This window comes from Lichenostomus cassidix, chromosome 1, assembly GCF_008360975.1.
Source record: "Lichenostomus cassidix isolate B80296 chromosome 1, HeHo_3.0, whole genome shotgun sequence".
NCBI lineage: Eukaryota > Metazoa > Chordata > Aves > Passeriformes > Meliphagidae > Lichenostomus > Lichenostomus cassidix.
The window spans coordinates 104,280,922-104,308,852 of NC_139479.1; the positions used below are offsets into that span (position 1 = coordinate 104,280,922).

The 27,931-nt window shown below is 37.1% G+C and overlaps 1 protein-coding gene across 8 annotated transcripts in view; it reads right to left on the minus strand.

Annotated features, from left to right (window-relative positions):
* LOC146445479 (uncharacterized) overlaps positions 1-27,931 on the minus strand; it is a 335,842-nt gene that overhangs the window by 123,212 nt on the left and 184,699 nt on the right. For 5 of the 8 annotated variants that reach the window (XR_014855136.1, XR_014855137.1, XR_014855145.1 and 2 more), the window contains one exon: positions 17,558-17,635. Coding sequence is in view for 3 of the 8 variants with exons in the window: in XM_085074825.1 (XP_084930951.1) it covers positions 17,558-17,635; positions 26,613-26,823 (289 nt within the window). In the remaining 5 variants the exon portion in view is untranslated. Of the gene's footprint in view, positions 1-17,557; positions 17,636-26,612; positions 26,849-27,931 lie in introns of those variants that run through there. The other 3 variants (XM_085074825.1, XM_085074818.1, XM_085074829.1) reach the window with 1 other exon arrangement.

The following is a 27,931-nucleotide window of genomic DNA, read 5'->3' on the forward strand; positions in this document are numbered from 1 at the left end:
GTCTAAAATAAGCAGGAATGAAAATGTGCCTTTAGGATACTATTCCCTTTTTAGGGCTTACTTCTTTTACTTCTAATTTCTGCGCCAACCTTCTGTGATGTTTAAGCTAGTCTTTAAGTTAAAGAGAAATACACAGCCAACTACTTTTCAACATATTAAATTATATTCTTTTGGGAAAAAAAACCTTTCTATGACAGGACTAAGTATCATAACTACTTGATCTCAGTTTCTTAAAGGGTGGAAGGAGTTTGGACTTTTTATTCAATTACTGTTTGATGTTCTCTAGTATACACAAGATCCCATGTTCCACAATAGCCTTGTGTCTCCTAACACATAAAGTTTTGATATTCTATATTTTAAAACTGAGTGCAATCCTAACCAAGGCAACTATGCATGTTTTCACCTTATAAATTAGAAGAGACTGCTAAATTCAAGGTGTCAGTAAAAGAGTTTTTAGCACAACTTTTTCATATCAATTTATAACTTTGACAATGTTCAAAGAAACATTGGATCAGTCAAATGCTGGCAATCAGCTAATGGTTATCACAGCTAAGTTAATGTCAGCTTAAGAATGACATTAATGTTTCTGTTTCCAAAACTGATGATGCTAATTAAAACGTGGAAATTACAAAGCCACCTGGGACGGATGGGAAAGTTTAAGTGTGACATCCACAAAGTATGTGATTCAGGAGTGACAAATAAAGGTTTTCAAGCAGCTGCAATGTTTTCAAGTGGGAAAAGCTGATAAAAATCACATGAGATGAAGAAGAGATCTTTTTCAGAACACATAATTGGGCTGAGGATAAAGAGTGACAGAAACAGGACTTTGCTCTGAAGGGAAAGGGATCCTACCAGAGAAAAGAAAAAGTAAAAAGTATGTTCAGCAGAAAAAAGTAAAATAAAAACCTACCTTGATATTAAAAAGAAGGAGTGGGTGGCATCAAACAGTGCTCTTTCTAGAACAGCACATGTAACGCTTGAAAGAGTTTGATTAATCTTTTTTTCTTTCTTTCTTTCTTTCTTTCTTTCTTTCTTTCTTTCTTTCTTTCTTTTCTTTTCTTTTTCTTTCTTTCTTTCTTTCTTTCTTTCTTTCTTTCTTTCTTTCTTTCTTTCTCTCTTTCTCTTTCTTTCTTTCTTTCTTTCTTTCTTTCTTTCTTTCTTTCTTTCTTTCTCTCTCTCTCTCTTTCTTTCTTTCTTTCTTTCTTTCTTTCTTTCTTTCTTTCTTTCTATAAAGAAAATAATCATATGTGGTTCAGCAGTCATGTAAACACCAAGAGCATCTACTGCAGGTGCAGCTCAGAAAATGGTTGAGATTTTCTTCTGGGACACCCAGTTATGGTCAGTGGATTCTGATGTGTAAGTTGAACTACACATTCAGTGACTTGAAGGTAAAACAACTGCAGGACATTTCAAATGTAGAGTAGAAATAAGGTGAATACAGAGATTAGAGCTGCTATAAAGAATTTGTACCTGTGGAGACCTCCAGGAACAAAATGGAACACATCAAGTTCTGTTTTGGCATATCATTTTCCATTTTGGACAAAGCAAAGGGAAGGTGTGCTTGGCAGTGGAAAATAATGTCAATAAAAGGAAAGAATTTAGGATATGTAATTTTTCCAACAGTATTTCTACAAGAGATAGACTACCCAACTAAGGACCAATCCAAATATATGTGCATGCAGAAAAATGATATAACACAAACTTTACTACATGATGTTGTACTACACCATCATGGGGCAGGCATCTGCACATAATGAAAGACAATTCATGTATGTGATGGCAAATCAGGAAGCATGCTAGGAGGTGTTACTTCAGGAAGCAAAGGTCTTCTTACTGAGGTTGAAAGATGTTGGAAATTAAGGGTAAACTTTGTTTTACAGATAAAAAAAATGTAGCTGCCCAAGATACACATAAGGTACTAAATACAGGGAATTAATTAAACCAAGTGAGTCCCTCCAAGACTGCACCCAGTCCTGATATCCAGGCTGGGCACTCAATGGGACCAGGAAATAGCCAGACTGAAGCAACCTCCCTTCTTCCACTGATCCCTACAGTGGGGAAAGCCAGATCCTCAACACCAACTGTTTGCCTCTGCAGATCAGGTCCTATTGCTCCTCACTACTTGCTAATGTAGACATAGCCAAATTATATTTATTTGGAGACTGAAGCAGGGCTACATATGGAGAATTTCACCTTTGACAAGTACTAACTTCATTTACATTAACACCTGTCTAGACTGTTTCCTTAAGTATAAACATAAAAATCTCCTTAGTGTATTTGGGCCCTTCTTACTTAATTAACCATATGTGACGTAAAGTGATACAACCCAGTTAAAGGTATGTCATTGTTGATAGGATCAATTACAGTCAGACATAAGTATTCATTGCTTATACCATCTGTGCTGTACTCCTAAGTGCAGAACCTTGTCAATGAAAGTATACACAGATTAACTGTATTCGCTTTCATTAAAAACCACCAATCTGGTTTGTCAGCTCCAGGCGCTTTCTGTTAAAAATTTGCAATATTATAATGCACAGTCACCTTCTCCTTCCAGCATCCTATGGCTAGATAATTTGAAAGGTTTAGCATAATATTTGTGATTATTCCACATCTTGAATGATTTTATTCTTAACTAGTGGCAACTATCCAAGAGTCTTCCAAAACTCCACTTATATATCAGCCTGGGAAATCATTGTGGTCAGAGTAAGGAAGTAAATCCTGCCTGTTCTGTTACTTGTTTATCAACATTTTTTAAGGCTTCTGGTTTTTGCTGCTGTTCTTCAGTATTACAGGATCTGATCATATGACATTTGAGGAGGAAAAAGCCCCCAAAACAGTAATTCAAGCCTTGGAAACCTTCAGTTGCCATGTATTTATGCCTACAGACAAACACACACATGTATATATAGTAGAAACACTACAACTAACATCATGCCTTTGATGTTAGCTGCAATGAGAATTCACAGCTAGATTAAACTAATACTCCTGAAGTTAATTAACAATTTCATGGATGATACTTGTACATAAAAAGCTGTATGATATGTTCAGCTCCATAGGGTTTGGAATAGGTTTTATTTCATTCCTATCATTACTATGAGAAAAGTATTTTTATTTAATAACATAATTATAAGATAGGCAATGCAGATGGATGAGGAACAGGTTTAAAAAACCTGTATGGAGCATGGGCAAAAGCTACATAGCCACATATGTAGCTCTAAAAGCAGGTTGAATCACCATTTATATTTTTTCCCTCAGAAATAAGGAAAGAAATTGATGGATTAAAATACATTTCTAATGAAGCTCCCTCCAAAGATGACAGCTTTGAGGAGGATTAGGAGGCAGTATTCTACTGTTAAATGATTACAGTTAAAACTCTAATCAATACAGGTCACATGAGAAAGCAGGATGTGGATCAAAGTGCATTTCTCTCTCCTAGAATATTTGAAGGCAACACTTAAAGATCCTCATAAAGAAAAGCAAGAAGGGATTAATAAGATGCACTTCTATTGCTATTGTTTGTATACTGGTTTTATATCTCTGTGTTTAATTTGGAAGGGATTTAGAGGCACACCCATGTGGGAAGAGTCTGGTCAGTTTGAAACTGGAAAAAGAAAAAAGCAGCAAACCAACAAAAAACTTCTGGCTGATAAGGTCTTTTCCCTGTGTTTATTGTAAAGAAGGTCTAAAGACTTGATCTCCTGAGATATTGAACAGTGCTGATGAGGATACTGACCATAAGTTAAATAAAATAATCTAGAAGAAATAGAATTATTGAGAATAACATGCTAATTACAAAATTAGAAAAGTTTAAACAATACTGTTTAGATTTATGCTTAGCATGCTTATTTATTTTATAAGAGCTGAAAGTAAATCACGATTCAGGATGTTGGAAAAGGTATTTAATAAGGAGACATGTATTTGAAATATCTAGCAGGGTGCCTAGGATAATATTATGATTGTATATAACAACTGCTGTTTACAGCACCTTTTAAAGATAAAAGTAAAAAAAGGAAACTTTGTAAAATATAAAAAATTCCTTCTTTACCCACCCAACAGCACACGTAATTATTTTAATGAAGCCCTTGTTTTAAAAGGATGGTACCTGCGTGATTCAAAACAAAAAAACATTTAGAGTAATTGCCATAAAAATATCTGAATTCCCTTACAAAAACCCTCTAAATTTATATGTAGCCTTTAGTAATATTTTTGTATTCTATACTGACAAAACAAAAGCTCACAAATCTCTACACAAAAGAGTCTGAAATTCTCTTCTCCTTTTGTTTTTTTTATTCATAATCTCAAAATCTTACCCACTTTTCACTTGTAACAGAAGCCATATGTAACCTGTTCTATAAGAGCACAGATGATCTGACTTTCACATTACTTGCTGACAGAAACACCTTTGAAGAGAAGACATTGTTTGAATCTCACGTGAAGGACAAGGTTAAAGCAAACTAAGCAGAGAGGTTTGCTGTAACACCACCAAACAACAGCTACATGATTATGTGAAGCTGTCAGAGTTGGCAGGTTCAAAATCCCAGTATAGAACCAAACAGCTTGCTTGATTTTTGAAGCCAAAGAAATTACATAACAAGGATTTTGTTTGTGCTGGGAAAATGTTCTCTGTACCCTTTCAGGCCTTCCATGAGTATTTTTCAAAAGGCAAGCATTGGCATATTTGTCTTGAGAAGATATTTTCTTACATTACACAAGCCAAATGAACACATCTGAAAGCAAAACTCATCTTCTGTGCAGTGCAGTCATACAGATATTATATAATGTATTGGAGATGCTCCATGGTAAAGGATGTACACATACCAGTCTGCACTGGATGGTTTCAGAAATGTACATTTGAATGAAAACCATGCATTTGATATAATTGCACCTGGTTGAGGCTCTGCACTATAATGTTTGGATGAAGACCTGAAGTTCAGATATCTGCTTGAAGCACTGCAGTCCAGAGATGGCTATGAAGATTTGAGGCTTGATAATGAAGATAAAAGTGTTAGATAAAAATCTCAGAAGTTAATAGTGCCTGCTGCAACAGCAAATCTCATCACACTGCCTCATTCCTTCCTTTTCTCCTCATTAAAGACAGAGTAATTGGAATAGCATCGGTACAACTGTAGAAATTCTGCTGTCTTGCTCTAAGAAACAAACTTTATGACCAAAGGAAACTAGATTCTACCATTCCTTTTCAGGTAGCTACATCTCCTCTTAGGAAATGTCATTAAATAGCTATTAGGCATGTTATGCCACTCATCCTTACAATTCACCTATACTACAGAAGTTATTTTAATAACCATTACATACAACAAGCTAGTGTTTCTAATATAACAAATATCATAATTATCGTTGTTATCTATAATATTGGATATAGGTCACAATTCAGGTAAAATTGCCCTAGGAAACCTAAAATATCAAGGCATTGTTATTGCAAAGAGGTCCATCTGAATTTAAAGTGGATTCAATTTTCCAGGTATTACGTTTAAAGTGTGCCTCGTACAGAAAATAAAGTTGTGGCAAAGTTGCTCTATATTCCCCCTAACCCTAAAAATCCTGTCCTATAAGTTAACATAAACAGAGGTGGAAAAGATCCATAAATAGCTTCATTAATGCAAAATAGACAACATCCAGCCTTCACTGAAAGTATGGAAGAGAAAGCACACAGTAAACTGCCAGGGCGCTCTGAGAAGGTTTTAAAACATTTGTATCGGTAGTCAATGGTTTCTTTCACTTGTTTCCCTCAGACAATGAATTTCTGCCATTCTACCTTTTTCCCCTAGAAAGGGACTCCTTGCTCCTAGTCTCATGCACTTATCCAGGCTGATGTTACTCATTTTAAACAGCAGCTTCCCCCATGCTTTCCTTATTGCTGTTTCAAGTTTTCACTACGCTTGAGTGAAGGATCCTATTTTCTATATTAGTTCTGCTTCTTCAGCACTGTTCCTACCTACGCTTTTCAAACACTGTATCCTCAAAGCTTAACACACTCAGCTTCAGATGACCATCTTCCACTCAACACAAAGTTCAAAGATGAGGTATGTTTCCAAAGTCCCTCTGGACAATGTTTGTCATCTATGAAAACACTGAGCAGACAACGGATAGGGAACAGATGACAACTAAAACTGGAACAATACAATATTCAAAAAATGCAGTGATCCAGAATACATCTGCCCCTCAGTCAGTCAGTCTCTGCATTTATGTCCTCAATGCCCACATGCAGAACAGCCAAGAGTCCTTTCCTCTTTCTTACTGGAGGTGATTTCAGCTGGCTGAGTCCTGCAGAAACTAATGCCAAGACCAGTTTCTAGGATGCGACCCTGCTCAAAAGTATATCACAGCACAGTGACACAACAAACTAAAAAATATTTACGTACAATTAACATCTTATATTGGCTTTTCACAGTTTGTACCTTCTCTTTAGCATTTTCCTTACACTACTGCCCTTAGAGAGCAAACCTCCCGAAAATCACTAAATATTGGTATTGCCTACGCTTCCAACAAACCTCTGTAAATGAAATGGAGGCTGCAAAAGCAGTTCATGGCCTTAGCTACCTTCAATTACCTTCTGAACAGTCACACGAGGATACAGAAATTAAATCCAGTTATTTCTATGGAACTATACTGAAAATCTGCTTAAATTTAAGGAACACAAAAACATCAATGAAGCAGCTGAGACTGTTTTTGCTTTGCCACAGTGGAATAACTTGCTTGGATGCTAAGAGTGAATTTGGATAGCCAAGCAATAACAACAAAGTAATCTTAGTCTTGCCAGGACTGGATATTTTGCCATATTGGGTGGAGGGGAGAGAGGGGAAGTAGAAAAGGGGGAAAAAAGTGAACCCAATTGTTTATATATAGTTTATATATGTTTAATATAGATGAACAGGACTCAGAGTTTGGTATTGCTCTATTAGCCTCAGCCTCAAAGTTTTCAAATATAGTTAAATGAAACCAAATGCAGTTAAATGAATTTGAACTGATTTCTTATAAAACACTGAATTCTTGTGCTTTTTGTGGTTATCTGGTATTCACTTCCAATAACTGAAGCCAACAGAGCTCAGATCTGGAAAATTAGCTTTGCTGAAAATAGACAAGCAACTCTTCCCTAACATTTACACTAACATCTTTTGGAAAAAGGAAAAAAAAAACCCCAAACCCAACAATCTTCTGTACTCCATTTGAAAAGATGAATAAATGTCAGCACCAGGCGTTTTTCCCATTCTGGCCAGCACTGGCTATCTACATGAAAACACAAAATTGCTGGTAAATCAGATGGCTACTTATCTGCTCTGTTCTTCCTTCAAACTGCCACCCAGTCCTGACCCACCTCTCACTGTCTGTGTCACTCTCCAACAGCTCAGAATGAAGATGGTTGTTAAGTGAATCCCACAAGGTTTAAAAGCAAGCTACCTCACATGTTTTCTCATTAGCTATTATTCAGGACTTTGTTAGAGCATCTACTCTCCTCTAGAAAACCCTTGTCTAGTCTTCCTAACATTAATAAGGGGACTTTTTTTTAGTCTGTATAAATATTTCTTATAGAGCCAGTATTGATGAATTCATTTTTATTAGATGTCTCTCAAACTCCATCTGGCTTCCAAGAAGATCAATCAAAAAATGAACTAGATGTCACTCACATCAGTGGAAAAGCAAACATATGCAACACTTCAAGTCTGTAAAGTATACATGGAGACAGCCAGCTTGCAACTCATTCCCCATCCTATTTATTCTTTTAGAAGGAGCATTCCTCTATCCAAATTAAACACACTACTTTTCGGTTATCTCTCTATGAACATCTGGCCATCAACTCAAGCTGTGCATCACTAAAACAAAAATCTAAAACTTGGTCTCACACAAGTCAGCTTCATAAAATCCTTTCCAATTTTTCTAAAACCTTTAACAGCTGGCCTTCACTGACAGGACTAATGAATTTCGTTCTGTTTTTATAAGTAGGATACTCTATGTCATCAATTGTAAGTATGGCCTTTCCCATCTATATCCTCAACCAAAATATTACGTGTCAATTACGTCATACCATCCTTCTCTGGTTTGGAGAAACCTTTATGCTCAAACCCATCTGAGCTTTTTTTCTCTATTAGTTCACATGCTTCCCATTGTGCTAGGGAGCTACAACTGTGAAAGCACCTTTACCTGTGTTTTGGCCTGCTCTCACTTTCTCAGCCTCCCACCAGAGATTCGCTCAGCAAATGTCGTGGGTTTTTAACATTTTTATTTACCATAACTACAAAAATTGAGAGAACAGCTCTGCCAACTGGATGCTCAGACTGGTTACAACACTAGCCCATGGCCAGCTGTGTGTCCTCTTCCACCTAGATTAAATTATTATTTAGATTACATTTAGGTCTGTGCATTTTCAGAGCTCTAAATTCAGTAGTCTTCCATGAAAAGAGCTCTTTACCAAAATCAAACAGTCAAACTTCCTCATTCTTTCTGCACTATGACCTTTTCGTGAGTGAAACGAAGGAGGAAAAGCACCTAATTTTGGTTATAAAATCTCTCAATTTTTCACCTGATATCCTACTCTCTTAATGGTTCCTCATTTTGCTCCATGACCTACTTCATGAGTCAGTCTTCATTCTGGTTTTGCAAAGTGGGAATGTCATGTCAACAATAATTAGATGGCTCACTCTGGAATAAGACGATGATATCTCTGTATATACCACTGAATAAAGCAAAAACCAATAAAAATTATGAGGCTTACCTTTGTAGAGACCTAATAGTGTGCTGATGTTAGAGCCTATCTATGCATAAACATGTCGACTTTGAAGTCATGCCTTAAAAATTATTCTACTGACACCCATTGCACTACAACTATGCTGAGCTGAATTAATTCACAAAATTTTAAAGACTAGTCAGAAATCAAAATACTAAACTTTCCAGTAAGGAACATAACCTTCCTGGCAGGCTTGAAAGCTCTAAAAAACCCCAACAAACAAACTTGTTTTCTTCTAAATTTTCATTTGATATCATATTCAACCATCATTTCTAGGAAGATTCTCAAAATAAAGCCTGTAGTAAAGCTGATGAAAACCACAGATTCCAAAAGATCTCGGGAAAGTATTTATTTACTGAGAAAATTTAGAACATATATCCAAGCCTGAGTGCCATTATAAGACCCATGAGGAGAAAAATTATGCATTGAAGATTCAATATATTTAAAAAAATTAAATTGTAATGTAGGATAATTTCCAGGTGTGCCTATTTATGGGCTATTTTCTGGTGCCCAACTTTGTAACCTCAAAGTAGCTTAAAACATGATGTTTTGCTGTTTGATATGCAGACACATTAATACATATTTAATGTATAATACATACACATATTTTACTATGAAAACACATTTAAAAAACCCAACCAAAATGAATAGACAAAAAAACCCCACGAATGGTAAGTCTTGTTTTATATCCATATTGTAAAACAGTCTTTCCAGGACAATACATAACTTACAATCTGAACAGATGTTCAGAAAGCCTAAATACCTTTTCAGCACATCTTTATCGTCTTATTACTCCTTTACTAAAGATACTTTTCAAATGACTTGAATCTTCACATACAATTATCAGTTTCTGGAAGTTGTTTCTTTGGCAAATATTGTTCTACTCAAGCACTCCACAAACCTTCTTCACTTTAGAAAGCAGTATGCAGCACATCCATACATGTAACCTTTGCATGGGAAAGCACCATCCTGTCAGTTTATTCGGCAGGAAGTTAGTTATCAAGGTTACTTCATTTTGGGCACCTAAATCAAACCTCTCATGGACTGATGTTTTTTAGAGCACCTATTTCTGTACATTGAAAACACATTCTGCCTGTTTTGTGTTGCTTGAGTTGTGAGAGTTCTCAGGTGCTGCACTGGATACTACAAGTACCTCCCTTAAGTACTCTGGAAATAAGGAACTGTATGGGCTACTCACTTAAGAGTCGGACTTGATGATCCTTGTGGATCCCTTCCAACTCAAAATACTCTGTGATTCTGAGTGAAGGGAAAGACATGAAAAATAAAAACTTAAACTGTATAAAATATATCAATCCTATATCTTCTGTTCAGTAATTTTAAAGCAGTACATGAATGAAATACTGATTTGAAGCATAAAGACCATTCTAGATTAAGAGGGAACACTAAAAATCAAGCAAAATTGAAGTCAGATCATTTGTGCACCCCTCTCTAAATGGAAGGACAACACACTAGGGAAAGGAATACCATCATGGTGACACATTAGTGAAACTGATTTTCCCCAGAACTTAGTCTAACCCCATCTGTAGAAAACAAGATGACAATTTAAAGTGTTTCTTGGATTCAACTAACCTGAACAACTTAAGATGTGAAGTACCCTGAGTATTACAGGAAGAACAGCATGAAATACAGAAAAGTTTATTTTACTTGAGATATTTGTTCAAGAGCAGCCAAAATTGCTTAGTGTCCTACACTAAATTACTTTTCTACCCCAGAGAGAGGGTGTTCCCTCTAAACCAGAGATGACGATACAAGGATTTCAGAAACTATTGTTTTCATTTTACTGATCTTCAGATTGCTAACACACAGAATTTTAAAATTAAGCCCCGGTAGTCTGAAAGCTCTAAGGCATTTAAATTCATCTTCTTTAAAAAACAAATACAGCACTATTAAAAATATTTCATGTTCTATTAGATGTACAGTCTTTTTACTGCCTTTAGCACCAGGTTAGTGAAGGTACCCTCAGTAGTCTATTAAGAACTAGAAGTAGTGTCTGTCATTTCCTCTTTCCCTAAGGGCAAAACCAAGCACAAAATATCATGTTTTGATAAGGTTTCTTCTCTTTTATTATTTTAGTGAATGCATATATATACTTCTATGCTTCTGTCAGAGACAAAGCTATGTAAAAGAATTGTGCCTTACACTTGAATTTCCATAGGAAGTGGCTGTCACCACCCCAAACAGTCCTTCAAAAGGCTGAGGAGACAAGCTGTATTAAGGACCTGAAAAGACCTGTGTCATAAATTGAGTTCATTACTGTGATTTTCTACCTCAAAGTTACGGTAATTTTTTAAAAGTAGATTCAGCTGCTTATCACCTTCAAGATAAGAAGTGTGATCTCATTCCAAAACACCTGTCATGGGCAGGGACACCTTCCACTATCTCAGGTTGCTCAGAGCTCATCCAACGTGGTGTTGACCAATTCCAGAGATGGGGAGTCCACAGCTTCTCTGGGTAACCTGTGCCAGTGCCTCACTCCACTCACAGTAAAGAATTCCTTCTTAATAGCTAATCTAAATCTATCTACTTCTAACTTAAAACTATTCTTCTTCTTCTATTACTTTGAGCCCTTGCAAAAAGTCTCTCTCTCCAGCTTTTTTTGTAGGCTCCCCTCAGGTACTGTAAGGGGTTCTAATGACTGGAGCCTTCTTTTCTTTGGGCTGAACAATCCCAGTTCTCCCAGCCTTTCCTCCCAGCAGAGCTGCTCCATCCCTCTGATCACCTAGGTTCCTCCTCTGGCCTGGCTCCAGCAGCTCCCTGTCCTTGCTGTGCTGGGAGCCCAGAGCTGATGCAGCACTGCAGGTGGGGTCTCAGCAGAGCAGGGCAGAGGGGCAGAATCTCCTCCCTGCCCTGCTGCCCACGGGGCTTTGGCTGCAGCCCAGCACATGGGGGTTCTGAGCTCCCAGTGCACACAGCCAGGGCATGTCCAGCCTCTCACCCACAGCACCCACAAGTCCTTCTGCCAGGGCTGCTCTGGATCTGCTCATCCCCAGCCTGGATTGGTGCTGGGGGTTGCCCTGACCCAGGTGCAGCACCTTGGGCTTGGTCTGTTAAACCTTGTGAGATTCCCATGGGCCACTTGAGCTTGTCCAGATCCCTCTGGATTGCATCCCATCCTTCAGGTGTGTCACCCACACCACTCAGCTTGGTGTCATCTGCAAACTTGCTGAGAGTGCACTCGATGCCTTTATCTTTATCATTAATGAAGATCTAAGAGACATCTGAAGCAGGTCTGAGAGCTGGTTTCTCAGCAGCTTGTCGAGACATGTCCTGAAAACTTTCAAGAATGGAGATGCAATTATCAAATACAAATATCATATCTATCACAGTATTCCTGGAAAAATGTAGCCACTTCCTTGTAGATTTTCAAAGGTAACTGTGATCACTGTGGGGCTCTGTTCTGATTTCCTCCGTAATGAATTCAAAGAGCTGGACTCGTTTCTTTATCAACTTCCCATTGAGTGAAGACATGTCTATAATCAGTTTTGATTTAAAGAAGTGAAATTTGAGATACTTCAATGCATTCCACACTCTGACTTTATAACACATATATAACCTTAAACTCTATCCCACCCCAACAGGCACTATAAAAGATGATCATTTTTGGTTCAGAAGATACATCCTCCTAACTTTGTTTCACATTACTTCATCTTTTCCTACAAAACCTTTCCTTTACAGTTCAGCTCTCCTCAGCACAGAGAGCAATTACCATCTAGCTATCAAATTGCATAATCCCTGGTGATTATAAATAAATATGTGAAGCTATCCAAGAGCAGGGGGGAAAACTGGAAAAAGAGGGCAAAATGAAAAAAAAAACCAAAATAAAACAAAAAAAAAAAAACCCAAAACAAGATATTCCAGAAAGCTTGCATCTCAGTATCACCAGGATTTCAAAGCCCATTTCACTTCTGGTCATTTTACCAGCAGCAGTGAAAATAAAAAGCAGCCAGTTTTGTAATCAACAGCTAATCAACTTAGGTGCTCCTTTCACACAACTGAAAGTAAACTTTATGTTGAGTTGAAGGCTGGAAGAGAGAACCAGGGACCATCTTCCTTCTGAAAGGTGTTCACTTTTCTGTCTCGTACAAACTAGACTGAGCCAGAGAGAGCTCTTTGCACTAGATGGTTCAAGCTGTGGGCTTTGGTTCGAAGCACGTACTTAATATGTGTTCATGTAACCACCCAGCACTCTTACTGTTAAACCTTCCCAGTAAGAGCCTTTCTATGTGAAAAGTGTCTGTCTCCTTGAAAAACTATTAGGCAATTACATTGCAAAGTCATGAAAAAGTACTTCCTCTAAAACCTATGAAGAAATCAGATACCTGCATGTACAATGTAGTCTTAAAAGCAGAATGACAGGATTACAAGGTCAATGGTTTTCCTTTTGACAGATGTTATCTGGGCAGGATTCTGGCTCCTAGAGAGCTCAGAAAAAGGAAAAAGACAAAAAGGAGACAAGAAATGACAATAGGCAGCAAAGACCAACCATGTGAAAAACAATTTTTAACAAAATAAACAAGAATTATGAGAGATGAGAAGTATAGGGTGGCAATATTAATTATCACTTTAAAGAGGAATCTAATGTTACTCTGCCCCTGGGGTTTGACTGCACCACTATGCACCCCATGGGACTCTTGGATTGTTCTAACTTTTCCTTCACTCTTCAAAGATGCCTGTTAAAAGTATCCTTTTGATACAAACATAATAGAGAAAATGGCAATTTATTCTGCCTGTTAAGGGCAAGCAACCACTTGTACTGTTCTCCACTGGAAGAAAACAAAGCATACAACAAGGACAAAACCTATTTCGTATTTGTACATAAAGCATATCTAATCTTGTTTGGAGTCTTCTGACACCATAATGATGAAATAAGAATAAATTCTGGACACCAGTTATTATTCCCATATGGTTATTGTGAAATTTATTAATACAGATAGACATCTGAAACTGTCTCCCACAACTGAATCTCACTTCTATTACCACTTCACTTATAATTTACTTGGCTGACTGTTACATCCTATGGAAGAGTTTCAGCTCCTTGAGAAAACCTAATTAATTTAATATGCATAAAATGCTCCCCAGACTCCCCTGATGTTCTACTCACACAATTCCATTCCTATTGGGGTGATCATTCAAGAATCAGGCAATAGTTAACACAGATATATGTCAAGACTCAAGGAGGACCAAACTCACTGTGCCAAAGAGAAAGCCTTAGCAAAGAATGGAGGGAGAATTAGCACAGATGTTTTTGCACCAATAATTAGTGTTCATTTCCAACACAGAGTCCAGAGGAGGCCACCAAGCTGATTGGAGGGATGGTGCACCTCTCCTGTGAGGAAAGGCTGAGGCGATTGGAGTTGTTCAGCCTGGAAAAGAAAAGACTTTGGGGTCATCTAGTTGCAGCCTTCCAGCACCTGAAGGGAGTCTGCAGGAAACATGGAGAGAGACGAGACCATGTAGCTACAGGTCAAGGGGCAATGTCTTAAAACTGACAGAGAGTAGGTTTAGATCAGAGATTAGGAAGCAATTCTTTCCTGTAAGGGTGGTGAAGCACTGGCTCAGGCTGTCCAGAGAAGCTGTGGCTGCCCCAGCCCTAAAAGTGTTCAAGGCCAGGCTGGATGGAGCTCTGAGCAACCTGGCCTGGTGGAAGGTGTCCGTGTCCATGGCAGGGGGGTTGGAATGAGACGATCTCTATGTTCCCTTCCAACCCAGGCCATTCTATGATTCTATGAAATTATGATAGAAAGTGCTACATGAAACCCTGCAAAAATATAAAATCTCCGTCTGTGAAGAAATATTCCAGGAACAAGGCTTGTATGTAATTATCAGTGTTAATCTAGTCCAGGAGTGTGGGCACACTGGCAGGACCACAGCACACAGATTGCATATCTCTCTTTTCTACCTATGGCGTTTTCCTTATTTTCTTTCCTACATTTCTCTACCCTTGATTAACCTCTGATTCAGCAGGCCATTCTGGATCACTGAATATTTGAAATTTCTTTTAAAATCAGCAACCAAGTGCCAATATTATATATATCTATATCTATATCTATATCTATATCTATATCTATATCTATATCTATATCTATATCTATCTATATCTATATCTATATCTATATCTATATCTGTATCTATATCTATCTATCTATCTATATCTATATCTATATCTATATCTATATCTATATCTATATTGATATCTAATCTATATCTATATCATCTATATCTATATCTATCTATATCTATATCTATCTATATCTATATCTATATCTATCTCTGTATAGGTGTGTGTGTACACACAGACACACACAGACACACACACACACACCTGAGCATTCACACAGGTGCAGGGGATGTAATCCTGACAGAATTGCTTCCAATTGTTGGGATATAACACTATTTTCCCCACCAGATGGCAGTAACTTCAACTTAATATAACCCGGACTGGTCACCACATGCACAGCAAACAATGGCATACTTTATATTTGGGATTTTCCTTAAGAGGGAATGCTGGTCTTTTACACATGTAGAGTTATTCCAGTTTCCTTCCATTTAATGAAAAAAAATTTCTACTAATAGCTAAGCTCAACTTTGATCAGCATATCCTACAATGTTGTTTTTTTTTTTTTTAAACACGTATCATCCTGTATTATATTTTTTTCGTTATGCTGTAATTTTGTCAAATTGGAGAAGTAGGGGTATTACTTCCAATCATTTTCTTTGTCCAAGAATAATTCCCCAACAGAAATAACTGGGTAACTTTCAACTGCATAATAAACAAACTTTTACAATATATGCTGATGATTAAAAAGACTAAAGGAGTCTGAAGAAGGAGGGGAAATGGTAAATACCTTTTGCATAATTGTTTGACAAAAGTATTCAGTGTGCAGATTTCTTGATTTATAAAAGCTCAGGGTAACATCTACAGCAAAAAATATTGCAGGCAGCACATACTATGTTACACACAGGCTATATTGCCATCAATGTGGGAGCCAACAATTTCTTCTACTGTTAAAAGCAGGTTCTCTTAAAAGGAAGTAAATTTTTGTCAACATAGTGCAGGCACCATAAAAATAATTTAATCTGGTGGATGGGGACTGCTCTGTGGGATATCCAGTTCTAGGAGCAACTCATCCATAGATTCTAACCAAGGATCATTGTCCCCTTTTTATTTCTTTAACTGCTTATTTTTTGAAAGAAATTTCCAGAAGAAAATAACCTGTATTATAAAAAGAGAACTTCCCTCCCATTCTACTAATAGTAGTATTCAGTGTGATTAAATGGTTTTATATTCAGCTCTGTTCTGATTGCAAAGATAACATCAAAAGTGCACATTCTTATTAATAAAACACACTCTTCTTCCAATAAATTTATGACCAAATATGCAGTCTGTTTGTACAGCTGGCTTCCACTATCCTACAAGCCAGGATTCAGATCCCTTTTTTTCTTTCTGTGTACTTTTTTCAGCAGAAAGTAGAGCTAAATTTTCTCTAGATATACAAAATAAATAAGTGCGGTAATGGAAATAAAGGACCACAAAAATAAAGCAAAAATTGATATGACTACTAATTCTACTAATTAAACATTAAGTATCTGGTCATACTTGTCTTTCACACTCATGGGTAATATTCCTGAACATTTCACTTTAATATGAAAATGCAAATCCTATTTACATGCATGTGTACTGGATGAGTAGTATCCCAAATCAGTGACATTTGAACTGAAGATGTTCTCAAGATACATTTTAATTCAAAAGACCTGTCCATAAACTTTTCATTATGGCTTGATATCCTTCTGAGATTACATATTCACATCAGCTGGAAATATGAGCAGAATCCACCATAAAAATAAGTCATCATTTCCTCTTCCTGAAGGAAAAGTAAAGGTATCAAGCAATTTTTAGTATGAACCTAACCAAAATTATTTGAAATGGAGAATGCAAACCTTTGTGAAAAACCATGAACTCAAAATCCATCTTTGGCTTGGAAGGAGAAACTGAGAGAGTCACTGTTGAAGGGGACAGAGTAAACATAGAGTAAACACAGGCATTCACCATTCAACATGAAGTCCCAGCATAAAAAGTTTAACACAGCCCTGTGATGTTCAAAGGGCAGCTGAAGTAGAAGTGACAGACAACTGCTTTTTCCTCCAAGTGCAGGATCAGTAATAATCCTACTGTTACATTTAGAGAATTCTGTGTATTTTGAAAAGTAGATGGGGAAAATAGAGGTGAAGGAAGAGACACAAATACTGAATATTGGAGAACAAACATTACAGTGAAAGTCTTAAGAGATCTCAGATCTATTTCAGCTAACTTGAGCAAACATGTAGCAGTCATTACAGGAAAGCAAATACCACCTGTAAGTGCCAACAGAAAACAATGGAACAATGGCTGAAAGCTGTAGCTGGTCAAATTTAAATCAGGTAAAAGGCACAAATTTTGACACTTTGTTTCATGAAATAATCACTCTTGCAATGAAGATAAATAGCGGATTAAATAAAAATAATTTCCTGCTTCAAAGACAAAATACAAGGGAGTAACAGCACAAAATGCAAAAACTTGAGAGTTTAAACTACATGGTCCAATGGCCTGCTCTGATTTGAAACTCAGCCCTATGCTGTGGGGAGAAGCACCATGACTGAGCTCCTTGGGAGCCACTGGAAACACAGAGGGAGCATCCCCTCACTGCCTTGGGAAAGCTGCTGTGGGATGGAGAGCAGCTGCACTCCTCACAGCTCCTTGTGCCAGGGGTGGTCATGGGGACAGGGACACAAACTTTGGGCAGTGCTGTCAGGGCTTACCTGCAGCTTGTGGAGCAGCAAACCAGTCCTGCTGTGAGATGGGATGGCAGCTGGACACCTGGAATGGCAGCTGGACACCTGAAGGAGACACAGCACATCAGAACAGGGATATAGGACTCATGCAATAAACTACATGAGCTTCACCTGTTATTTCAAAAGGAAACCTGTTTCAGAAAGACATAGTGTTATGTCCCATAATTACACAATATAAAGACAAAAAAGAGGAAGGGTTTTTTTGTTTTTACAAGACTTGATGAACTTCAACAGGTTAGCAAATTTAAGGGAATTGCCATATACCAGTAGATGAAAAAACAAAATAAGGTGGTACAGCATCTTCCGTCTTGCAGGCCCCACAACCTTTCAGCACATCTCAGACTTAGTGCACTCTCTTGCTGAATGAACATTTAGTTGTGTGCTGAGGTATACATGCAAATCAATTAATGATTTTATTACTTTCATAAAGTGCCAACCAACTTCATTTCTTAGACTGAACTTTAACACCTGAAAATTCTTTTTTCTCTTTGTGTATTGTTAGAAAACATATAGCTTGAGTTTTTGCACAAAACCTATATTTTTTCTCATTCATACTAACATCTTTACAGCAAACAAAAAGTTGTTTTTAGCAGAATATATAGAGAAAGTCTTAATCTACAACCACATGTCTAGTACAATAAATACAATACCAAGGGAAAACACATGTAGCAGAACACAATGCTGGCAAAAGATATTTAGCTTATACAGTAAGAAATCCTCTGAGCTGTTTGTTATCCACAGATAATATTTAGTGCCTTCCTTTCATTAGCATGGAGTTTTTCAAGAAGTGGGATAAGTTTGCAAACTGTTACACTCAGAGAAAGCACAGGATTTTTAAACAAGGAACACTTCAGTTTCTGAGAGCTCAATTAGTATTAATTACAAGTTTAAAGAAGCACCACAACATATTCACATTGATAGTATAGGCATATCTACAGCATAATTACTCTCACTTCAATAAGTGCAGTCATGCATACACATCCCCTTCTAGGATCAAAGTGGTGGCACATCCAGTCCAAGCTCTTGCTATCAGAGGCAACTGTGTTTCACATTCCCTTTCAAAAATGTATCATTTTCCACCTTGCTAACAGTTAGACCTGTGTGGAAAAACAAAACCTGACCACCCTATTGGGAATCTCCTCCAGAACACCACTGCTTTGATGGCTAGAAATCTTCCACCTTCCACTCTGGTTTTCTGCCAATTATTTCTGTCCCAGCATTGTTCTTCAGATTAAATGATTGCTCTCCTTCACTCACAATTGTCCTCTCCCCACAGTGCACCTTTTCTCTTGGCCTTTATTTTACTGAAGAGAAATAAAGCTTTCAGTATCCTCACAATAACCTTTCCCTTCCCACTCTTTGTTTCAGCCCCATTTCTTTCCCTGTTTGCTACACCTCAGTTCATGCTTCCTCCACCTGGGCACTCTGAATGCTTGGCAGCATTCCTGGGGAGGTTGCTGCAGTGCCTCACATGGAAGCATTAATAATTTTATTTCATTACCTGAACAGTCCAACTTGATACTATTTTAAATGGCATAAACCTTGCTCATGGACACATCAGATCACCAGGGTTGCAGATATTTTGGATGAAATTCCTCTTACCTAGTTTTAAGCAGCATCTCTGAGCTAGTCACTGCAGGTCCTTTAGAATCAGAGAGACACTTCACAGCATGATTCATCTGATCTATTTTTAGAGATTCTGACTGGATGAAATCTGTTGTGCCCTAGAAATACTCTTCACTGGCCATTCCTAAACAAATACCTCAGTTGGAGAGAGCTAGACTGAATCAACTGAAGAGCTTATTTTGTGGTTTATTAATATAATCAGCTCCTTCATTTCCTTTTAAAAATCTTGAGATAGCAGATAATAGCAGAAGCAATCATGACCATGTACATAACCACGTTTTCAGACTTCATCCTGTTTCTATTCCCCACAGTCTCTCAGTTGTGAAGTTTTCTCTGGATTATTCATTGATGGTAATTTTGAATGGCATATTGAAAATGGCTCTTCTAGCATGCCTTTAAAACCACAGTAACTATAGGTAGCAAAATTTCCCCTCAGAAATCAAATGCTTATGTAATGATTTGACAGAATCACAGTTTGACAATTGATACTCTAGACTACCACATGAGAGAGAGGAACATGTATTTTTAAAAATGCTGAATTTTGATCAATCGTAAATAAAAGGATGTAGACTTGGGGAAGTAGGCAGGATGCTTTTTGCCATCTCTATCAAACTTCATTAACTAGATCTGCTAAGCAAAAAGCTTGAAATATTTGAATATTAAAAGATTAACATTAAGATTGAAAAAAATACAAAAATACAAACAAGCTCAAATATATATTTCTATCATTATCTTCTCCAATGGAATGATTATAAATTTTTTCTGCATAAAGAATGGATTAAAATCACAAGGAATTTGGTACTTTCCCTCACCTCCAGAGACAAATCAAGGCAGTTACTGTACTATATGATCTCACAGTGGATTAATATTTAAAAATTGACTACTGCTGAATCTTAAGAATTTACCTTAAATCCTTCAAATATAAGCTATAAAACAGAAAAAAAGTGTGACTGATATACTACTTTTTCTTTGCTTTGTCAAAGAAGTGCTAGTACAGATAAAGAAGTTTTACAGATAAACAGGTTTTGCAGCAAGTAACAGGTTGGACTGAATATTGCAGGAGTTTGATTTGGCCAATACAAAGTCATTAAGGTTTTCTTTACAGCTCACCAATCCTTCCCACATGCAAGCCATTAAACTATTTTTCATGTGACACAAGTGTTAGGAAAAAATTCCTTATTAGAGAGGATAACTCTAATGAAAATTCATGAAAACCACTATAAATCAAATAACAGAATATTTGGAAGATTGCTGAACACAAGCATGAACAATTCATAGTGGAGTTATTTACCAAAACAGAAGTTATTATGAACAGTTGTTATCCTAGTTGGTGCTCAGAAACCACAAGTCAGAACAGGTCTCAGATGGGCAAACACTGAACAGCTTCACTCCTTGAATCACAATACCAGAATGATTACATTTCAGATAATTCATGCTCAAGGACAAATTCACGGACAGAACGTCCTTATACTGAAGGGTACAAGTAGGGATTGTCCCCTGTAGCATCACATATCCAAAACTGATGGATGCCAAGCGAGTACAAGGGAAATGGATGACCCTTTAGACCCAAAATCCCAGTCACAGCAGGTTCAGAGGGATGTAATTTCACAGAAATATGAAATTTTTTTTAATAACGTAATTTCAGATACTTCTTTAATGTCAGAATATCAACCATCATGTCCCTCATAAACCAAAAATCATCAGATTTTTCATTCTCTTTGAAAATTCTATTTTCTTAGGCCAAAGCTCTCATAAACATGTCCTTGACAGTGGCATTATTAAGCATATATGCTGACTTTTTCAAAGTTTCTCTTTTCTGAATTGACTGGTCTCATTTTGCAGTCTGTTATGTATTCATTCACAAACTGTTAAGCACAAATTCTGGATAATTGCTCTAGTTTGAAAAGTACCCTACTCACAGGCGTACAAGTATTACAAGATTTCTTTACAAATAATTCTTGTCAGTAATGTATAACTTCCAGAGCTCTTCAATGGATACAAATACAAGGCAAATTTTCACCCCGATTCTGAAACAGGGTGTAATAATTCTATCAAAGGCATATCTGTATATAAAATAGACAATATTTATCCTGAAAACTCCCTCTTTTATCACTAACTCTTTAGTTATGGAGAAGTCAAATATGAAAAAAAAATTAAAAACAGAAAGGGGCAAATGCTGAGCAAAAGGAATGTTTGGAATAAGAAGAATTGTTGTGATGATCTTCTGAAAATATGAGAAAGGTGAAAGCAACAATGTTCTACTTGTTTTCTGTTGTTTTCTTCTTTATGGAAAAATGCATCTTCTTGCAGACCAGAAAGCAAATCATATTTTGGGCTGCATCCAAAGCAGCATGGCCAGCAGGTGACTCTCACGACAACCCACCTGGAGTACTGTGTGCAGCTCTGGGGCTCTCAGAACAAAACAGACATGGATTTGTTGGAGAGAGACCAGAGCAGGCCACGAAGATGATCAGAGGGCTGAAGCAACTCTCCTAGGAAGGCAAGCTGAGAGAGTGGCATTTGTCAGGCCTGGGGGAGAGAAGGCTTTGGGGAAACCTTACTTCGATACTTGAAGAGGTTTAGAAAGCTGGAAGCAAATTTTTACAAGGTCTTGTAATGATAGGACGGGGAGAATGACTTTAAGCTAAAAGAGAATACATTTTAGTTAGATATTAGGAAGAATATCTTCGCTGTGAGGGTGGTCAGACACTGGCACAGGTGGCCCAGAGAAGTTGTGGCTGCTCTCTCCCTGACCACGTCCAAGGCCAGGCTGGATGGATCTCTGAGCAACCTGGTCTAGTGGAAGGTGTCCCTGCTCATGGCACGGGGTTGGAATGAGATGATCTTGACCCTGAGATAAGCTCAGTTGTTCACAGCATGGTGTTAATAATGCCAAGGCCATGGCTTGATCCCTGTATGGCCTGTTCACTTTAGAGGTGGATTTGGTCCTTGTGGGCATCTTCTAACTCAGAGTATTCTGTAATTCTGTGACCTTTCAAGTCCCCTCCAACCGAAACTGTTCTATGAATATATGCCTGTTTGGCATGACCAGCTCTTTGCAATACATACTTTTGCCCTGAGATCATATCAGTGATTTTTATCTTAACTTAGCCAGGGTCTACACAAGAACAAAGCTGTTACTGCTGTTGTTTTGCAGGTCTCTGTTAAAAAGCTACCAGAAATATCAGGTTATTTTGGATGAACATTATTTCAGTAATGCTAAAGCTTCCTTTTCTGTGAACAGGATATAAGCATTAAAGGGACTTCTACTTGTCAATAACAGAGGCTCAGAAAATTACAGCCCTGAAAAGAACCTCATACACTTAAGATGTGGAATCAGACTAACTTCCTGGAATCAGACTAACTTCCATTACAAAACATCACAGAACTATGGCACTGAGTGAGTAAAATGTGACTTTCTGGTCATCTGAGAGCTCATCTTGCATCTGTTACTTATATTCAATGCATTTGGAAGGAGACTTGAATGAGGGGCAACAACTTAATCAGACTTTCTAAGGCTTTTTGTGGTGGGGATTATAGACCAAGAAAAATACTCAAGAGCCAGAGAGACTTAATTTGTTTTGTATCTTAAATAAAAGCTGATGCAGTTAGTCATTCCCAAGTTCATAACAAAGCAAATCCATGTACAGCATTAAAAGCACTTTTGCTGACTTGACTGATCTATCAGGGCTCTTGGCTTTGAGGAGGAAAGTCTAGAGGCTTTCACATGCTACCAAAATTTGAACAACAGTTTTAAGCTTTGATGACTCTTTGCTCCATGGGCTTCTCCATGTGCTTGCCCTTAGCAAGTCCACAGTCAGGTTTGAATATTCTGTGTCATTAAGGTAATGTAGAAAAGGATTATCTGGAGAAGAAAATCAAAGGATTTTTTGGTGGGGATTAACCTGGCAGCATATTTAGAAACCTTGGGTTAAAAAGGTGCTTTTTCATTATATTTCAGTCAACTGTAATTCATGTTGTATCACCTGGGGTTTCATCTCGTTTTTGCTGCCTCTACTTTATCCTGTAGATTATTAGGATGTGCAACATGACAAACTACTGTCCTTGAAATGATGATTTACAGCATTGTTGCATATCATAAAAAGTACAGCATCTAAATTTCTTAAAGCCAGAGTGCAAATTGCTTAAAGATGGTCCCAAACTGCCCAACTCTCATCTCCACTGAGCAAGAGGATCATGGTCTCTTTGTCCTGGTTTGGCACACTACGACAGAGCTGACACTTTTTTTTTTTTTTTTAATTATTCTAGTGAGCAATTCAGTCTAAAACTCCCCTAAAATAAACTGATGACACAGCGAACCTTGCCTAGAGCAAAATGTGTTAAATCTTTGTCCACCTCTCTTGTGAAAAAAAAAGAAAAAAAAAAAGAAAAAGGTATTTGTTCTGAAGACAACAGTAGCATAAATTGCATTGATTATGAAAGAAATTGTGCCTGACAATCCTTTCTATGCAAACCACAGAACTTTGAAACAACCAGGAGACATCTTCAGTATAAAAAACAACAAAACAAACCCCTCCTTCTCCCTGTTTTCAGTGATGCACCACCTTGGTTCAGAGAAGCGGAATTGGCTTCTGTCTCTCAATGCAGGTTAGAAAACAGTGGTGCTTCTTGAGTCCCTTTAAGGTATTTAATAAGGGGAATAAGGGGAATAAGATGTTTATATGATTTACTCCTTCATTTAAATGAATGGCCCAAAAGGGAAAAGTAAAGGGAAATCTCTGGCTCTTAGTCAGCACAGGCTGAAATGGAGTAAAAGGCCTGAAACTGGCAGCCTGAACTTTAGCTTGAATGAACCAGGTGCAAAGCTGGCACATGGCTCAAGCAACAGCCCCATGTTTTTTCAGAATCTCAGTGTCAACCACACAAGAGGGACAGGACCACGTGCACTTTGGAGTAACACATCAACACATGGTAAAAACCACCCTAAAACAACACCAACAGAAATAAAACTTAATGGTTTCACAATCCTGTTTTCATTGCTCATGGAGGTGCAACTTTTCAACAGCAAGTCTTACACATCTTTCATTGCAATGCTCTCTCCTCAGCTCCTTACAGAAGTCTAATTATTTCAAGAAATTATCATGAATATAATTAAGATCAGATCCTCCCCTTGCTACACTCTGCAGACAGCTGTGAATCTAGAAATTATTTTCTTATCAATTACATTAAAATGGACAAGAGGAAAATCTTTCACTCAAAAAAAAAATCTTTCTTCCATTAGCAAATCTCTCTCTTACAAAAAAACCCAAAAACCCTGAATATATTATTAGCATGGGAATAATTTCAAGCAGTGTTTGAATACCAAATACAACAGCATTGACATTTGCACTGTTTATGCCATACATACAAGACATATTATCTAATCTTTTAATTTATCATTGCAAGTTATAAAAATCAAGAGAATTTCACATACCCTAAATATAGCTGAAGGCACAACATTTCCACACAGTGCATGAATTTGTAAACTGCAGTGAGTATATGTAAATGTTTGTCATCATCAACATGCATCTATAGTTCAGGAGGAATATCTAAATGTCTTATTACATCTAACAGCCTACACAAAAGATCAGCAAACAGATTCTTCTCTTAAGCTAATGGGACTGGTCAATGGACAGTCTGGAGAAGAGGTACAGCTTGCAATCATGTCCAAGTCCAGCTGCAAACTGAATTAATATGCTGGGTATAAATTATCCAGAATGAATCCAATTAATCCAGGTCATGACCATTTTAAGATGCTTCCTACTTTTGTTATTAGCATTTAATTGCTTATATTGCATATTTATATTTTCATATGCATGTTTATATTTACCTATGCAATTTTTGGGGTTTTTTCTTGGATAATTTTGGCCCATAAATATGCAGGGTAGGCCAAAGACAGTTTTTCAAAAAAGCCTGTTGTTGTTTGAGGGCAACATACAGTTAGTTCACATACATCCTTCCATTTCAAATACACAGTCCTCAGTCTGAAGTTAAACCGTCCTAAAGATCAACGAAAGTTCAGAATATACCCTGAGAAAATGCTGCCCTTGATACATTCATAAATATTAATTACATTTATAGGATAACAATACAAATTCTACCAAGTACCACGGGTCCCTGCAGTTATTAAAGAGCAGTAAAAAAATACTGATGGAAATTATGTGAGTAATTATTAATGTTTCTGGAACTTAAAATTATGTTCCACAGTTCGCCAGACACTTCCACTGCCACCCCCCTCTCCAATTTTAACAAGAATAGCTGGAATAAGATTAATCTCATACTGATTAGTGATAAGACTCATACTGACGACAAATGCTGTAGCTTGTATTAATACAGACCATCATATAGTAAGTATGTAACAGAAGCTACTAGAGCAAATTCTTTTAACAGTAAAATTCTAATAAAATAGTAACCCATCAAAATTTACAAACTACCACAACCAGTTAAAATGTCTCAGAGCAGATGTAATAAACACAATTAAAAAAACAGGCACACCTATGCCAATGCAAATAAACTGTACATTTTAATTTTTCAGGAGAAAAAACTAAAGGAATAACAAAGCAAAAAGAAACAAAGTACAAACATAATGATTCTCAAAGGTTAATGGTTACACCACAGGCTTATAGTAGCTGATCACATTTTTACTACTTATGCCTGCAGATAATTCTCTTTTTTTTCTTTCCCCTGAAGAAGGCAGGACTATTACGTGTTGATTTTGTGTGCATTTTTAGTTGTCTTGTCTAGAAGTGCAAATCTTGAAAATTAGCATTGTAGAGCCAAAAAACAAAGAAAAATAACTGGCAAAATATTGGAACAAAAAAGTATTGCAGAGAGACAGAAATTCATTACTTTCATACTCTGCCAAACTTATAATAATATGCACTTGGAAAGAAAAGCAAAATCTTATTTTAAATGGCATTTGCTAAATCTGTGCTAACAAAAGGATTTGTGGCCCTGTCACAAAAAAACATTGACCCTTGACCTTTTTTCAGTTTAGAGAAGGAGAATAGCCAGAATCTTGTGCATCAAACAAATGTTTGTTTTGTATAAACCTTCTCCCAGTTTTCTTGCTTTGCTGCAAAAGCGGAAGAAAAAAAATAAAAAGGCAATAAAAAAAGAAAAGAAGAAGAAACTGCCCCGAATGAAAGGCTCGATTCAGAAACAGTGCAAGGCTGCTTCTAAACAGTCATGTGACTTTTTTTTTGCTAACAGCCATGTGCTCGCGTATCATTTTACTCTGAAAAAACTCTGCGGATTTCAGCTCAACCTGCCTTTGCTTATAATGCATGACATAGCCTGTGAGGGAGCCTGAGAACTGTCCCTCTTCAAAAGCAAGGTTCCCATGCTTGGCCTGTAACCATGGAAGCAGATGCCTTTTTTGCTTACCCCTGCTTACCTCTTTGCAGCCACGAGCTGCTCCCTATTGTTAAAAGGGGTACGCCTTGATTTTTCTTCGTCGTGACTGAACTTGCCTCTTCTTCAAAGGGCACGATGCTGCAGGTCATTGGTCTAGACTGTTTGCACGGTCCAGAGAACAGCCTTGATGTAACCCTTGCTCCGTCTGTGCCACACCACCAGCCGTGCGACTGCAGACTGTAGGGGGACATCGGAGATCTGTATTTGAAAAGAAGTCCGTCCGATTTTGCCATTGTGCCTTTTCAGTCATCGATCGAATGAATATCGAACCTTCTGTCGTTGCATGTGTGAAATAGATAGCTTAGCAAGCACTTTTGTGCCCAAACCTGTGCAGTGGGCCAAACTCTCTTCCTTTATTCACAAGTATTATTGGATTTTGTAGTATAGTAATTTCTTAGGAACTTTAATAACAGTGTCCTAATGTTAGACCAGCCTCACAGAAGAATCTCTTTGTTTTAACCTGCTTCATTTAGCACTTAATTTTTTTTTTTTTAAAGGTGCTTTCTCTTTTAGTCATTCTCAATTGAACATCAGCCCTCTTAAAGTGCAAGGGAGGCTGATTTGGAATCGGTATGAGCAGCCCAGAATCGTGAGGGGTTTCAAAACTAGATACTGACATACTGACTGGAGGTTTGCTGCCATAAGGTTTTAAAAATAACATTGGAGAAAAACAAAATGTGAACTTGGAGAGCTTCCAAGACAAATTCAAAAAGTAAAAAAAAAAATTTTAAAAAATTGCTTTTTTTTTGTTTGTTAAATACAATAAAGTAGACAGTCTTAAGGAAAAGATAGGTATTCTAATAGATAAAGTAACCTGACAGTGGTAACTAGAACCCTAAAAGAATTTATCTTCTTTTTTCCCCTTGATACAGAAAGATAAATAATTTCAAAAATTAATATCTGATAACATGGATTTTTGCTCTTTTCTACTAGTGCAAAAAAATTCTTGATATTCACTGGTCAACTTTTTTTTTTTTAATATGCATTTTATTTTAAAGATGAAACAGTTAAATGTCCACACCACTGCAAGAAATTATGAAAATCATGCTAAACCACTGAGAAAATGTAGCTGAAATGTTCAGCCAAAGAGTTCAACAGAACTCCGGGAATTTCAGGGAGGAGTGAAGAAAAAGATTCTCTAACACCTTCGAATTAAAAAAACAAACAAACAAACAGAATTGTAGCTAACGTGGAAAATTATATCAGTCGGTAAGCAAGTTTTTATTCTTCTTTTAACAGAATAGCAAAATCTCTGATCACTGCATATCAAAAAAGCAATAATCTAGTGAAAGCCATCAG